Source organism: Otolemur garnettii, unplaced genomic scaffold (assembly GCF_000181295.1).
Source record: "Otolemur garnettii isolate 467f Iridium unplaced genomic scaffold, OtoGar3 scaffold00046, whole genome shotgun sequence".
In the NCBI taxonomy this organism is placed as follows: domain Eukaryota; kingdom Metazoa; phylum Chordata; class Mammalia; order Primates; family Galagidae; genus Otolemur; species Otolemur garnettii.
This window is the reverse complement of record NW_003852441.1, coordinates 2,055,775-2,071,587: the sequence shown is the minus strand read 5'-3', so window position 1 is coordinate 2,071,587 and position 15,813 is coordinate 2,055,775. Positions and strand designations below refer to the sequence as shown.

The following is a 15,813-nucleotide window of genomic DNA, read 5'->3' as shown; positions in this document are numbered from 1 at the left end:
TTTTTTTTATTTTTTTGAGACAAGGTCTTTACTCGGCCCCCAGGCTAGTGTGCATTGGCATCATCATAGCTCAGTGAAACCTCAAATTTCAGGGCTCAAGTGATCTTGCCTCAGCCTCCTGAGTAGCTCGGTCTGCAGGCTTATACCACCTTGCCTGGCTAATTTCTCTGTTTTTTATGGAGATGGGGTCTCCCTTGTGCTCAGGCTAGTCTTTCACTCAAGCCTCAAGCCGTTTTCCCTCTGCGGCCTCCCAAAGTGCTGGGCTTAACTTGCATGAGCCACCTTGCCTGGCTCACTAAGCGTTTTCTTATTTTTTCCATGATACACCTTTAGTGTCTTGTGTTGTATCTACATTTCTTACTAATTTTGTTGTGAGCCAGTTAATGTACTGGAGTTTAGTGGTTACATACTGGAGTATAGGAATGGTCTTTGTCCTTGTGGAGCTCATGTATACTGGGGAAGATCATATTAAGCAAATACTATTAAGTGTGCCGAGTGCTATAAGGTGGGACTGGTGGAGAGATTTGGGAGTTAGAGGAGTGGGGCTAGAGTGCTGTGGTATCAGCCTAACTTAAAGCAACCTCCTACTCTTGGGTTCAGGTGATCCTCCTGCCTTAGCCTCTTAAGTAGCTGGACCATAGGCTCCATAAACCTGGCTAATTTTTCTACTTCTATTAGAGACAGCGTCTTGCTCTTGCTGACGCTGTTCTCAAACTTCTGAGCTCAAGCGATCTGATCCTCTAGCCTCTGCCTCCCAGAGCGTTAGGATTACAGATGTGAGCTCCTGGGGCTAGCCACAAAGACATTTTAAATCAACATAAATTTGGAAGCTACAGTAGGGACATATAAAAACTTTAAACTTATTTTATAGCAAATAACACAGTGAACAAATTGACATTCTTAAAAAGAAAAAAATGATACTTTCCATAACATATATTAATATCAGACATTGTTGAGAAAAAGAAGCCAGCCATATACTGCTACTCTGTGGTTCTGGTTTTGCGAATTTCAAGAAAACTAAGCAAGGGTGATAGAAATCAGAACAGAGGTTGATGACAAAGGGGTAAGAGGCAGCTCTGGGACTAGCTTAGTCCTGTCATCCTAGCTCTCTAGGAGGTCAAGTGGGTAGACTGTTTGAGTTCAGGAGTTCGAGACCAGCCTGAGCAAGAGTGAGACCCTGTCTCTACTAAAAATAGAAAAATTAGCTGAGCATGTGGTAGGCACTTGTAGTCCCAGCTACTTGGAAGGCTGAGATAAGAGGATTGCCTGAACCCATGAGTTTGAAGTTGCTGTGACCTACGCTAATGCCACGGCATTCTACCCAGGGTGACAGTAAAAAAAAAAAAGGAACCTTGTGGGATGATCAAATGTTATGTATTTTGATTGGTAACGTAGTTAACATTGGTTGTGTACATTTGTCACAACTCACTGAACTAAACATTTATATCAGTGTGTATTAGTGTATGCAAATTATACTGCTATAAAATATAAAAAAAGCCATTGGCAAATAACATTTTGAGAAAACAGCAGATGACAGGCTATGATCTAACACATATAAGTTCTCTCACAAATCAATGAGGAAAAGACAGTACAAAGAGAAAATAAAGGATATAAATTATTCTCATAAGTGAAATACAAATGGCTAAGTAGGGAAATGTCAATTAAAGAGACAGTCACTTCTTGTCCATCTAGGCAAAATTTAAAAGTGCAGTAATTCTTACTGGTAGAGTTAAGGAGGGAATAGTGTACAATGTTCTCATGTGTCAGCTGTAGAAATGTGAATTATTAACATATTTTGAAATGTTGTTTGGCAATATCTGTTTCTGTCCTTTTGCTTCTATGTCGCTCCACCCCAAAGAATATTCCAGCATGGCCTTCAGAGATTTGTAATGCAAATCAGGATACACTTGCTTCTCTGGTTGGGGTCCTGTAGTGGCTCCCCATGTCTGTCAGAGTAAAAGCCAAACGTCCTTATTAACAGGGCCCAGCCTGTTATCCCTGACTCCATCCCCTACTTATTTGTATCCTGCTGCTTCCTTCCGCTCCATATTCACAGACCTCCTTGTGATTCCCAAAGTGTTTCTTCTCTGGACCATGCCCCGTTTCCCATTTGCCTAGGTCCTCCTTCCTCTAGATTTTCTGTGTAGTGTACATACTGTCTCTGTAGTATATACAGATATATTTCAGATGTATTCCCTAACCTTTTTTATGCTGTACTCACATATTATGTTCTCAGTGAAGCTTTTTTTAGCCACCCTAAATAAAATTGCAGTCCCCTCCCAAGCACTCTCTGCCCTTTTCTTATGTGTTTTTTCAAAGCACTCATCATTCTCTAACATACCATTTGTGCTGCTTTTGTTTGTTGTCTCTTCCTTGACCCTTCTAACTTAGAATTTAAGCTTAAAGAGAAGAGGGCATTTGTTTGTTTAATTTATGTATTTATTTGTTTTAGAATAAGAGTGTTTCTCTGTCACCCAGGCTGTAGTTTAGTGGCACAATCATAGCTCTCACTGCAGCCTTGAACCCCTAGGCTCAAGCAGTTCTCTTGCCTCAGCCTCCCACGTAGCTGAGACTACAGACACATGCCACCACACCTGGTTAATTCTTAAGGTCTCTCTATGTTATGCAAGCTGGTCTCAGACTTTTAGCCTCAGCCTTCGTACCTGGCCAGAACAGGGCATTTAAATGTTTGCTTATTGCTATACTAGTTTGTAGCTCAGTGTCTAGAATAGTGTCTTGCAATATAGTAGGTAGTTTAAAAATGTTTTAATTAAGAGGAATATATGTTTCCATTAAAAATAGATACCCCTGGCTGGTCTGAGTGCAGTGGTGTTTACAACCAATAGATATAACCAGTTATAGACTCTTTTGTTCCTTCTCCACTCCCACTGCATCAGTTGACTGGCCTTAAAAAAAAAAGATCCCTGTTACTAAGCAATGTTGGTTTGTGGACATCTATCACATAGCCATAAAAGCACAAAAATTAGGGGCTGGGAGTGGTGGCTAAATGCGTGTAATCCCAGCACTTTGGGAGGCCAAGGTAGTTGGATTGCTTGAGCTCACGAGTTCAAGATCAGCCTGAGCAAGAGCGAGACCCCATCTCTCTTGGCACTGTGGTCGAAGCCTGTAGTCTTAGCTACGTGGGAGGCTCAGGAAACAGGATTGCTTGAGCCCAGGAGTTTGAGATTGCTGTGAGCTGTGACACCACCGCTCTCTCCCAAGGGCAACAAAGTGAAACTCTGTCTCAAAAAAAGGACAAGAATTAGGATATATGTCCAAGAATCATTAATGTAGCATTGCTTAAAAAGGTCAATACTGGAAATAAGTGAATGTTCCTTAGTAGGGGAATGGTTGAATAAACAGCAATAGAGCCACACTATGAGGTATTGTGCAGTTATTACAGAGAGTTTATGTACATCTGGATGGGAAATCGTGGTGGCATCAGTGGAGACGGAGAGGCCTGGGCAGATTGGTAAGATGTGTAGAAGATAGAATTGATAGGACTTGAACTATAGGAGGTAAAGAGGAGGGAATCTCAGTTGACAGTTCTTTGTCTTATGTATTGAGATAGTTTTCCCATTTTGTCTAGGTATTTTTTTTGGTCTTATTTTAGCTTCTTTTTGATACATTGAAGTTGTTACATAGTAGAATTTATCTGTCTAGTTCTTTAATGATCCCTAAGTTTCATATCATAGAAAGATTTCTCTACTCTGAGGTTATAAATATGGTCTCCCATGTTTTCTTCTTGTACTTATGGTTTCACTTTTTCTGTTTATATTTTTGAACTCTGGAACTTACGTGCAAAGGGATTTTGCAGGGACTCAACTTATTTTCTAGAATGCCTAGGCAGTGACCCCAGACTTTTGCCTGTTTTTGAAGATAACTGTGGAAGAGGGTAATATTTTCTATAGGACTGTTAAAATGAGTTAAGATTTAAGGCAATTTGAAGAGATATAGCAAATCAGGTTCAGATTAGGTGAGTCAGTGATCAGTTTATAAATTTGAAATCAGTGTTATGTATTCTGAGTATGTTTTTTGCAAGCTTTGGTGTGGTTAGTATTGCTGAGATAACAGATTATAGCAAAGGTTTTTCCCACCAGTCTGTGTTGGTTATGTCAGATCAGTAAGCTGGTTGGCTTTCATATACTGTGTTTTGCATCCGAAGTTTTTTAGAACATGATTTGCTATAATCTGAATGTTCATGTCCTTCTAAAATTCTTAATTTGAAATCCTGTCCCTCAATGTGATAGTATTAGGAGGTGGGGACTTCGGGATGATTAGGTCATAGGCCTCATGAATAGGATTAGTACCCTTATAAAAGAGATTCCAAACGGCTCCCTTGTTCTGCCTACCTTGTGAGGGTTTAGCCAGAAGAACTGTGAACTAGAATTGGGTTTTTACCAGACACCGAATTTGCCTGTGCCTTGATGTCCTTCCCAGCCTCTGGACCTGTGATTCTCAACCAGCATGCCGAGGCACACTGGTATACCATGAGAGGATCTTAGGTGAGCCATGAGAATTTTTAGAGATCATTAATTATTTTTGAAAGAAGTTCAAGCACAGTGGGTGTGTGTATATATATATATTTTTTTTTTTAACTCTTTTTGATCAACATAAGTTTAACTATAGGTTCAAGTGTGCCAAGAGATTAAAAAGGTTGAAAAACACTGCTCTAGAGCATGAGAGATAAATCTGTCACCAGGCTACCCAGTCTATGGTAGTTTGTTATAGCTTAAGTGAACTAAGAAATGATCTAAGAGGAGGAGCCCTGGATGAGAATAAGGAAACTTGGGCTTAGAGTTCGGTTTTTATAGCAAACTCAACTTAGGATCTTGAACAAGCCAACTTTTCCATGTTAACCCCACCCTGCAAAAAAGTGCTGATCCCTCCTTATAGGATGCCATAAGGCCGTCCTAGTACCAGTCAACAAGAGAGGTCAGCCTGAGGAGGGTGGGTGTGATTTTTCCTCTTTTCCTATGAGATAACCCATAGAAGTTGCCTGAGAGATAGCAATGTATTAAGAAATGTGCTAAGTAAAGAGATGTGAGGGTTTGATTCTTACGGTCTGGGACTTTTTCTTTGACTCTTTTATTTAATAGAGATATGGTCTTACTATGTTGCCCAGGCTGATCTCGAACTCCTGGCCTCAAATGATCCTCCCCCCTTAGCCTACCAAATAGCTGGGATTGTAGGTAGAAACCTCTGCGTGTGGCTGAATCTTTCTGTTTTTATTTCTCTGTTGCTTTATATCAGGCTACTGTTTTCTCTGCAGCTACTTCTAGACATATGAATTCTGCTGGAGAGAACCACTGGTGCTATTTGGCTTTTTTAAAAAAAATTCATGTTATCTTTATGTTTTTGAAATTATGAACCAAATAGGCCCTCAGTATAAAAACTGAAGTTCAAATGGTCTAATAGTATATAAAGTAATAAACAGATGCCCTCTCCTTACTCTTTCGTATTCCCTTTTTCCAGAAGAAAACACAACTATGCTTTCCAGACTTTCTTTTTTATTTTTTGATGCTCATATGCATGTATACATGCGCTCAACTTTTTTTCAGTACAGATTTTTAAGAAATTGGCCCTATGTCAAGGATGTCTTTTCAGATATTTTAGATTATTTTTACATTCTCCCTCTACGTGCTCAGCTGTCCAGTGCCTCTTTAGAGGCCAGGTGGAATCAGTGGAAATAGCTTGTTGCTGAACTTTCTCCTTTGGTTCTCCCCATATCATTCTTCTGTGTTGAAATCCATCTTCTAAGGAACAATCTTGGGAGAGGAATTTCTGGATCTCAGGGTGAGTGCAGGTCCTCTGTAGTAGACACTGCCACTGAATTCCTTTTCATCTCCACCAGCAGGTATTTGACAGTTCTGTTTGTTCTGTGTCCTTGCTAACTCTTGCAGTTTTCACCATTTTGGTGAGGTATCTAATTGTTATTTTAACTAGTATTTTCCTGATGGCTCCTGATCTGAGTATAATATATAAATTTATTAGCCCATCAAATACCTTCTTTTTGAAGTTCCCGTGGAAGTTTTTCCATTATATTTTGTTATTAATTTATTGGACTTCTTTATGTGTTGTGGACATGAGTACTTTGCGATATATAGCTTATTATTGTAAATAATTTATCCAACACTTTGACTTGCCTTTTTACTCTCTTAAAAGCTTTTTTTAATCTTTATTTATTTATTTGGAGACAGTCTCACTCTGTCACCCAGTAGAGTACATCATAGCTCACAGCAGCCTCTCTGACCTCAGCCTCCTGAGTAGCTGGAACCATGGCTGTGCACCACTGTACCCAGCTAGTTTTTCTCTTTTTAGTAGAGACAGGGTCTCCCTGTTGTTCAGGCTGGTCTCAAACTCCTGAGCTCAGGCAATCCACGCCTCAGCTTTCCAGAGTGCTGAGATTATAGGCATGCGCCAGCACACCCAGCCCTCTTAAAGATTTTTGTTAATAAACAGAAATTCTCATTTTAATAATTTGGTTTATTGTTTCTTCCTTTTAGTGATTTTGTGTCGTATTTAAGAAGACTTTCCCTACCTATTCCAGAATCATGAAGATACTCTCCTATTTTTGTTCCTAAAATCTTTATTATTATCTTTCACATTTAGCTGTGTAATCTGCCTGAGTTTGGTGTGTGGCATGAGACAGGGTTCAAGATTCATTTACTTTACAAATGGGCAGTCAGTTGACCCATCACCATTTATTGAATAGATGCCCCTTTCCCTTCTCGGTAGTGGCTTAGAAATGAGTGGTCATGTGTGTGGGCCTGTTTCTGTTCCCTAAGCCTTTACCACACTCTTTTTCTTTGTATAGTCTTCTATTAAGTATTGATGTCTAGTTATATGTATGTATAGGTCCTCCAAACTCTGTTTTTCTTCCTCTGGGTTATATATAGTTATTCTTGTCCTTTAACATTTCTATATACATTTTAGAATCAGCTTATTAATCTCCATATACGTTAAACCTCCTCAGTTTTGATTGAGATTACATTGAAACTTGAAAATTTCTTAGGGAAAAGATATTTAATTGTAATTCAGTTAATTGGATAAATATGGACCTTTAATGTTTTCTGTTTCTTGGCAGTTTTAGTTTTTTCATTAAACAAGTTGTTTTTCAGTTGGTTTCATCTAAATTTTCACATGTTGGCATATAATTGTTCATAATTCTAAGGGAAAAACATACTCAGACAGTTTTTTGATGTCTCAACAGCAGTCGACACAGAAGACTCTGTGACTGTTGTGTGGGGGTTTCTCCCCACCACCAATAGGCAGCTGATCCTACAGGAGACACAGCTGGGTGCCCTCTAAATGAGTTCTGTTCTGACACTACACACTACCTACCCCACCCCCTAGCTGCAATTCCAGGCCTCTGGAATTTCTGACTGATTGGCATTAAGTTGGGAGTTGCCACCTTTTCCTCTTTGGGTTCAGTTAATTTGCTGGAGTGCTCCCAAAACTTAGGGATACAGAGAAAGAGATATGTAGGCCAGGTATGGGAGAGGGGGCATGGAGCGTCCATGCCATCTGTGGGCACACCACCTTCTAGGAACCACCACATCCCCAGCTGTCCAGAAGTTTTTTGTACCCTGCCCTCTGGAGCCTTTTAGGGTGACATTATTAAATAGGCATGATTGAAACATAGATAACTGTGTACATGCAGAAATGTGATTGGACAGAAAGGGTACCATCTAATACAGCTAGACTTATGGGGAAACCCAGAAAGGCCTGTTGGTTCAGAGTCTTCTTGACCTCACTCTGTAGCATTTCTTTTTCCAGGGAAGATAAGGGACAGGACCCTCTCTGGAATTAGGGTCTTGTTAAGACCTACGATGCACAAAGGTGGGGGAAGGTTAGATAGAGTCCTGCCTTACACAGGAGAAAGAGGGCAGGAGAAGATCCCAGAGAGAGATTCCATTTTTGAAGTCCACTTTTGAGGTCCAAAGCACTCTAAATAATAACAAGGGATGTAGGAGTGATGAGCCAGGAACCATGGACAAAAACACACGTATAAATATATATCCGTGTGTGTGCGTGTGCGTGCGCGTACTGTATTGGTAAGACTGAAGTCACCTTTGACTTCTGCACTTGTAAGAGGTGCTCAACATGACTTGTATTCATCTTTTGTTATTGGTATATGTTTAGTATTAACAATTTTAATACAGTTCCTTCTTTTCTTAAAATGTGTATACATTTTTTTGCATCCTCTATATATATGTAAGGGAATGATAGAATGAAATTCCCATGCCTGTCATTTTGTTGATGGAAGTGATGGAGAGGGGTAGAGGAGAGGAATTCTTTTTTTTTTTCTTTTTTGAGACAGAGTCTCACTTTGTTGTCATTGGTAGAGTGCCGAGGCATCACAACTTACAGCAACCTCAAACTCTTGGGCTTAAGCAATTCTCTTGCCTCAGCCTCCCAAATAGCTGAGACTACAGGCGTCTACAACAGTGACGGGCTATTTTTTTTGTTGCAGTTGTTTAGCTGGCCTGGGCCGGGTTCAAACCTGCCACCCTCGGTGTATGTGGCTGGTGCCGTAACCGCTGTGCTGTGGGTGCCAAGCCAAAGAGAGGATTTCTTGACATTAGGAAAGGAGGCTACATCATATGTGTACCATGACAAACCCTTCCCTTAGTGGTCTGGCTCACAGGTTATATGGGCCTCACTTCTTAGCCTTTCTGGTCCAACAAGTATCTCTTTTCCAAGTTCTTCAGTGCCCTAGTACCATTGAATAGTTTTGATATGTCTATAGATGACTTAAAAAAGAAAACCTTTTTTTGTTTAGCTAACTCTTTTTTTTAGAGACAGAGTCTCACTTTATTGCCCTCAGTAGAGTGCTGTGGCATCACAGCTCATGCAACCTCAAATTCCTGGGCTTAGGCGATTCTCTTGCCTCAGCCTCCCAAGTAGCTGGGACTACAGGCACCTGCCACAATGCTATTTTTTGTTGCAGTTTTGCAGGAGGTGGGTTTGAACCCATCACCCTTGGTATATGGGGTTGGCGCCCTACCCACTGAGCCACAGGCACCACCCATGTTTTGCTGACTCTTTCTGGCTCTTGCAAACTACTCATGTTCCAGATTATTTAAGTGTTTTATTTTTTAAAATGTGCACTATTTTGTAAAAGGGTCCTGAAAGGAAGAGAGACTGTCCAAGACAAAGAATGATTGAATCTGTGGAAATTCTCATTGTTTTAAAGGTAGACAGAGGAAAGAAAGTTTATATGGAAAATTAAGGATGTTAAAATATTTCTATTTCGTTTATTTACTGGATGAGTAAATGAATGAGTGGAGAAAACTGCACACATATATATATCTCCAAAATTGTGGACATTAAGATGGGAAATAGGGGCTTGGCGCCTGTGGCTCAAGTGGCTAAGGAGCCAACCACATACATCTGAACTGGTGGGTTCGAATCTAGCCCAGGCCCACCAAATAACAGTGATGGCTGCAACAAGGAAAAAAAGAATAGCCGGGTGTTGTGGCAGGTGCCTGTAGTCCCAGCTACTTGGGAGGTGGAGGCAGGAGAATTGCTTAGGTCCAGGAGGTGGAGGTTGCTGTGAGCTGTGATGCCACAGCACTCTACCCAGGGCGACAGCTTGAGGCTCTGTCTCAAAAAAAAAAAGATGGGAAATTGGCCTCTTCATATTGAGTGACCAGAAATTACTTATAGCTGTTGAGCCTCCTCTTAAGAATTTCTAGTTCTCTTTTCTCTTCATAGAAAATTGGTGCTTACCAGCCAGGCTCTGTGGCTCATGCCTGTAATCCTAGCACTCTGGGAGGCCAAGGCAGGAAGATTTATTTTTATTTTTATTTTATTTTTTGTTTTTGAGACAGAGTCTCACTCTGTCGCCCTTGGTGACAGCAACCTCCAACTCTTAGGCTTAAGTAATTCTCTTGCCTCCGCCTCCCGAGTAGCTGGGACTATGGCTCCCACCACAATGCCCGGCTATTTTTTGTTGCAGTTGCTATTATTGTTTAGCTGGCCAGGGCCCGGTTGGAAGCTGCCACCCTTAGTATATGGGGCTGGCACCCTACCCACTGAGCCACAGACGCCACCTGGCAGGAGGATTTCTTAAGTTTAAGAGTTTGAGAACAGCCTGACCAAGAGTAAAACCCCATCTCTACTGAAAATAGAAAAATTAGTTGGATGTGGTGGCAGGTACCTGCAGCCCCAGCTACTCAGGAGCCTGAGACGAGAGGATCACTTGAACCTAGTTGATTTGTTTCAGTTTGCTATGCGCTGTGATGATGTCATAGCACTCTACCCAAAGCAACAGAGTTTGAGACTTTGTCTCAAAAGAAAAGAAAAGAAAATTGGTGCTATTACATGATTAAGCAACACTGACTTGAGATCGTATTTTTTTTTTTTTTGAGACAGAGTCTAACTTTGTTGCCCTCTGTAGAGTGCTGTGATGTCACAGCTTGCAGCAACCTCCAGCTCTTGGGCTTGGGTGATTCTCTTGCCTCAGCCTCCCGAGTAGCTGGGACTATAGGTGCCCACCACAACGCCTGGCTATGTTTTTGTTGCAGTTTGACTGGGGCTGGGTTCGAACCCGCCACCCTCATTATATGGGACCAGCACCCTACTCACTGAGCCACAGGTGCCTCCCTGTATTTTTGTGCTTTATACTTTATAGGAAAAAAGAAGGAAAATATTATTCAAAATTAGTAGTGTTTAATGATTTCTCATTGTTTTTTAAGGATTATAGGGTATTTTGGTCTGGATTGGATTGGGTTTTATAATGAGAGCTATCTGGTTCATTCATAGCAGAGATGGTTTAACTCTGAGAAATAACATTTTTTGTTTTTATTTTTGGTGTAAGGAGGTATTTGTTTTGTACAGACTTGACCGTCCAGCTTGAGAGCTAGGTGTTTTCTACCTTCTCCCAATTTATTACAGGAGTGCTGCTGTCAGGGAAGCCAGCTGGTGGCTTGGCACTCCGTGCTGGGATCCTGCTGTGGCTCTTTGTTCCTTAGTAGGGAGTAAATGGCTTCATCATTCTTCTGAATTTCTGTATACATCTAGGGTCAAAGAATTGGGCATGCTGTATTTCAGTTTTTGTGTGTGTGTGTGTGTGTGTGTACAGACAGAGTCTCACTTTATTGCCTTCAGTAGAGTGCTGTGGCATCACACAGCTCACAGCAACCTCCAACTTCTGGGCTTAGGCTATTCTCTTGCCTCAGCCCCTTGAGTAGCTGGGACTACAGGCGCCTGCCACAATGTCCGGCTATTTTTTTGTTGCAGTTTGGCTGGGGCTGGGATTGAACCTACCACCCTCGGTATATGGGGCCGGCGCCCTACTCACTGAGCCACAGTTGCCGCCTGTGTATTTCAGTTTTTTATCTCGTCCTCTTGAGAAGTGAAGTGAATCGCCTGAGTTTCTTGCAGATGTAGTACTCTCACAGCATCTAGCCCTTTGGTGAATGTGGTGAGTCAACTTGGTTGCAGCCACTTGTGTTGCTTCTTGTTGCTGTCCTGAGGTACCAATTCTGACTTCAGATCTGCGTGAGGGGATATTTTTTATAAAATCCAGTAAAATGAATTATTATAAAAGTGAAAAATAGGCTGCGCCTATGACTCAGTGGGTAGGCACCAGCCATATACATCCAGGCTGGCAGGTTTGAACCCGGCTTAGGCCAGCTAAACAGCAATGACAACTGCAACAAAAAAATAGCTGGGTGTTTTGGCAAGCATCTGTAGTCCCAGCTACTTGGGACGCTGAGGCAAGAGACTCACTTAAGCCCAGGAGTTGGAGGTTGCTGTGAGCTGTTAACGCCAGGGCACTCTACCCAGGGTGACAAAGAGACTCTGTCTCCAAAAATAAAAATAAAAATAAAAAAAGTGAAAAATAGGGTGGCATCTGTGGCTCAAAGGAATAGGGCACTGGCCCCATATATTGGAGGTGGTGGGTTCAAACCCAGCCCCGGCCAAAAAAAAAATGTGAAAAATAAAGGGCCAATATGTGGACATTCCAAAGTTTTTATTTTCATTTTGCTGCTCCAAATCAAAATTTTCAAAATGAAACTATTTTCCCAAGGACCAAAAAATCTTTCCTTTTTTTAATAAGTGGTAAATTTATCCTTTTTTGTTTTGTTTTGTTTTTTGAGACAGAGTCTCACTTGGTCACCCTCAGTAGGGTACCGTGGCGTCTTAGCTCACAGCAACCTCAAGACTCTTGGGCTTAAGCAATTCTCTTGCCTCAGCCTCCCATATAGCTGGGACTACAGGTGCCCACCACAATGCCCGGCTATTTTTAGAGATGAAGTCTCTCTCTGGCTCAGGCTGGTCTTGAACCTGTAAGCTCAGGCAATCCATCTGCCTCAGCCTCCCAAGTGCTGGGATTACAGGCATGAGCCACTGTTCCTGGCCTAATTTATCATGGTTTCTATCTTAGATATTGGGAGCTATGATTTAGGTCCATCATAACCAAATACTAAGTTTTCTCTAGTTCTTTCTGTAAATAGAATTGAGCATCTTGATGATTACATTAGTGACACCAAACTTGATTTGGCTTTGGGAAGAGGAGATACTTAAATAGTGATGGGAATTTTAATTTCACTTTCTAATGGATTTCATGCTATTTTACTAGTTTAATGAACAGGTATGATATTTTTATCATTTCTAAATTTTATGTTTAATTTTTTCTCTAAGTGATACTTGTTTACATTTCAGGAATTACCCAACTCTGTCTTTTTGGTGATGGAGGTAAGTAGTGTACAAATTCTGTTTATTTCAAATTTCTGTTGATTAATATGTGCTTTTAAATTGACAGTATATTATTATTTGAAATTTTGAATTACTAAAGTCAATGCAGTTATTTAAATGCTACTAGAGGAATATAAAATTTTTAAAATTCTGATTCCATAGTTGCTATAATTTTTAGACTAGATTTACATTACAATATATACAAATGATTTTTAAATTAAAATTAACAAAATAGATTGGATTAATCTTGAATCACTGTTCTTATTTTAGTTATTTTTCTTTTATATATCAGTATTGCAATGGTGGAGACCTGGCAGATTATTTGCAAGGTAATGTGTGTGTGTCAATGTTTAACTGTTCAGTAAAGACAGTACTGCAGTCTGTTTAATCCTGAGTGGTACCTTGTGAAATCTGTTACTCCTCTTTCCTGTACTTGTGTAAGGAACATTCAATAAATATTTGTGTTATTTGTTTAACTTGTAGTCATTTTGTTGACCAGTTGTTGTTTTTTGTGGTTCTGTTCCTAAGTTTGTGTATTAAGTACTTACCTTTTTGCGTCTCTCTCTTTATCTCTCTTTCTCCAACAGTGTTTGAGAGGTGGGTCCTCTTTTCAGGAGAGAAGAAACCAAATAGAATTTCTCTTCTTCAAAAGGCTCAACTGGGTTGCTATCAGTGAACTTTTAGTCTCTTTCCTTTAAAAAAAAAAAATTATAGTGAAAGAATGTATTTCAGTGACCATTTCTTATAATAAAAAACCCAACAACATTATAAGGGATTAAAGGTAACATTGAAATTATTTTGTGTCACAGAAGTAAGACTTTAATACTAGATGGATCTTGAAATTGTGTACCCAAAATGCATTCATGTAGGACACGAAGTATTCAGATCACGTCATATCCCTCCAAAATGTTTTCTTTTAAGGTTAGTACCTACTTGTTCACTTCTTCAAAGATGGAAGGGAGATATGCAAAAATAATAGACTGTGGTGAAGGCAGCACTAAGGTCTCAGTGAATAGACACACAAAGGGTATGGACAGTTTACAAAAGAGAAATGATATATTAAATATGTATAATTTCATTTAGTAATCAGGGAGAGTGCAAATAAAAATGAGATGTAAAAAAATCTTTAAAATATAGACTAACGGCTCGGCTCCTGTAGTATGGTGGTTATGGCTCCAGCCACTTGCACTGAAGCTGGCAGGTTCGAACCTGGCCCGGGCAATGACAACTGCAACATAAAAATAGCCGGGCATTGTGGCGGGCGCCTGTAGTCCCAGCTACTTGGGAGGCTGAGTTAAGAGAATTGCCTAAGCCTAAGAGTTTCAGGTTGCTGTGAGTGTGACATAGTGAGACTTTGTCTCCAAATAAATAAATAAATAAAATATAGACTACGCTGGCATTCAAAAGCTGCATAGAGAAGAATATAAAGAACATGCTATACTAACCCTCCAACTTAAAAAGGAATTAAAAATATAGTTAAAGCTCCCTGTAAGCCCTTCTGTAGTTTCATTCCTGTCATTTCCCTAGAAACATTGTTCCAAATTTGGTAGTTTAACAAATTTGTCGTGTGGTCAAAAATGGTTTTAAAATGTTATTTATTAGTAGATAGAATACAATAGCACAGGCACTTCATTCACTGGTAGCAGGAAGGAGTTGAGCTAGAAAGAACCTTATTCTCTTTTCATCTGTCTCTGAATCTTGCGTTCCTTGAGACCCTTAAGTGTTCCCAGTGAAAGTGCCTTTTTGCTGGGGTCAGAGTGAACAGCACCAGCCTAGAGCTGTCATTCTGATAGCAGTTTCCTTTATCAACAGAAGTATCATTTACCTATAGAAGCACTGTCAGTGATATAGAAGGTTTAAGTTAATTTCAACAGCAGTTTTCTTGAACTGTGTATTTGATGTTCCACTGCAATATTATTAAAATAGGAGACTCAATATTGAAGAGCCTAATGCTTGAGTGGGGGAAGGGCAGCCAGCAAAGTGTGATTCTGGTTCCAGTAATATCACTTAATTGCTGTATGATTTGGTTTTTTATCCTCTCTCTGCCACAGTTCTTAAGGGAATCCCTTGTAGTTTGAAAGCACTTCTTAAGACTTAAGAAAGAAATTCTAGTCCTTAGGGAATCATTTGGCTATGCTGTCCCACACAGTAGCCACTGACCACATTGGACTCTTGAAATGTGGCTAGTCCAAATTGAGATGTGCTCTAAGCATAAAATGCACACTGGATTTTGAATACTTCATCAGAATGAATAAGTTGCATGTGTGGCCATGTTATATTCCTGTTGGAGTGCACTGGTCTAGGTCCGGGATGTGTAGAAGGTTAAACACCGTTGTATCACAGCATGGTCATTTAGACTTTTTATTTTTTCTGTGAAACAAAATGCCTTTTACAAGAGAGGCATGGTGGCTCACGCCCGCTGGATTCCTAATATTTAACAATGTCCATCTCTGAAGGGTGAGATTATGGAAGAGTTCTCTTTTGATTTGTTTTAGTGTATCTTGAACTTTTTTTTTTTCCACAATGAGTATCAGGAAAAGAATCTTGAAGAATTAAAGAAGGAAGATAGGTTAGGAATAGCCCTCAAAGAAGAAAATATTTGATAATTTTTTTTTCCCTGTTGATAATAATTTGAGTTCTCTGTAGGAGTATTTGATAGTTTTAAAACCATGAAGATTTATTTCATCTGAAGATGTTAAAAACACGTAAATGTCACTTAATATGTCCTTAAGTGATTAAAAAATTGATTTTAAAACCATAACATTTCACTTATTCCAGGTGTTAATGTTATTTTTTCTTTTTAATGACAAATGGACAGGTTGTGTAGAATATATTCTAATTTGTTTTTTTTTTTTTTTTTTTGAGACAGAGCCTCAAGCTGTCCCCCTGGGCAGAGTGCCGTGGCATTACAGCTCACAGCAACCTCCAACTCCTGGGCTCAAGCGAGTCTCCTGCCTCCGCCTCCCAAGTAGCTGGGACCACAGGTGCCTGCCACAATGCCCGGCTGTTTTTTGGTTGCAGCCATCATTGTTGTTTGGCGGGTCTGGGCTGGGGATTCAAACCCACCACCTTAGGTGTACGTGGCTGGCGCCTTAGCCGGTTGAG

At 40.2% G+C, this 15,813-nt stretch overlaps 1 protein-coding gene across 2 annotated transcripts in view; it reads left to right on the top strand.

Annotated features, from left to right (window-relative positions):
• ULK2 (unc-51 like autophagy activating kinase 2) overlaps window positions 1-15,813 on the top strand; it is a 104,104-nt gene that overhangs the window by 6,553 nt on the left and 81,738 nt on the right. For both annotated transcript variants that reach the window (XM_003791063.3, XM_023514015.1), the window contains exons 4-5: window positions 12,676-12,708; window positions 13,001-13,037. In XM_003791063.3, coding sequence (XP_003791111.3) covers window positions 12,676-12,708; window positions 13,001-13,037 — 70 coding nt within the window. The remainder of the gene's footprint in view (window positions 1-12,675; window positions 12,709-13,000; window positions 13,038-15,813) is intronic.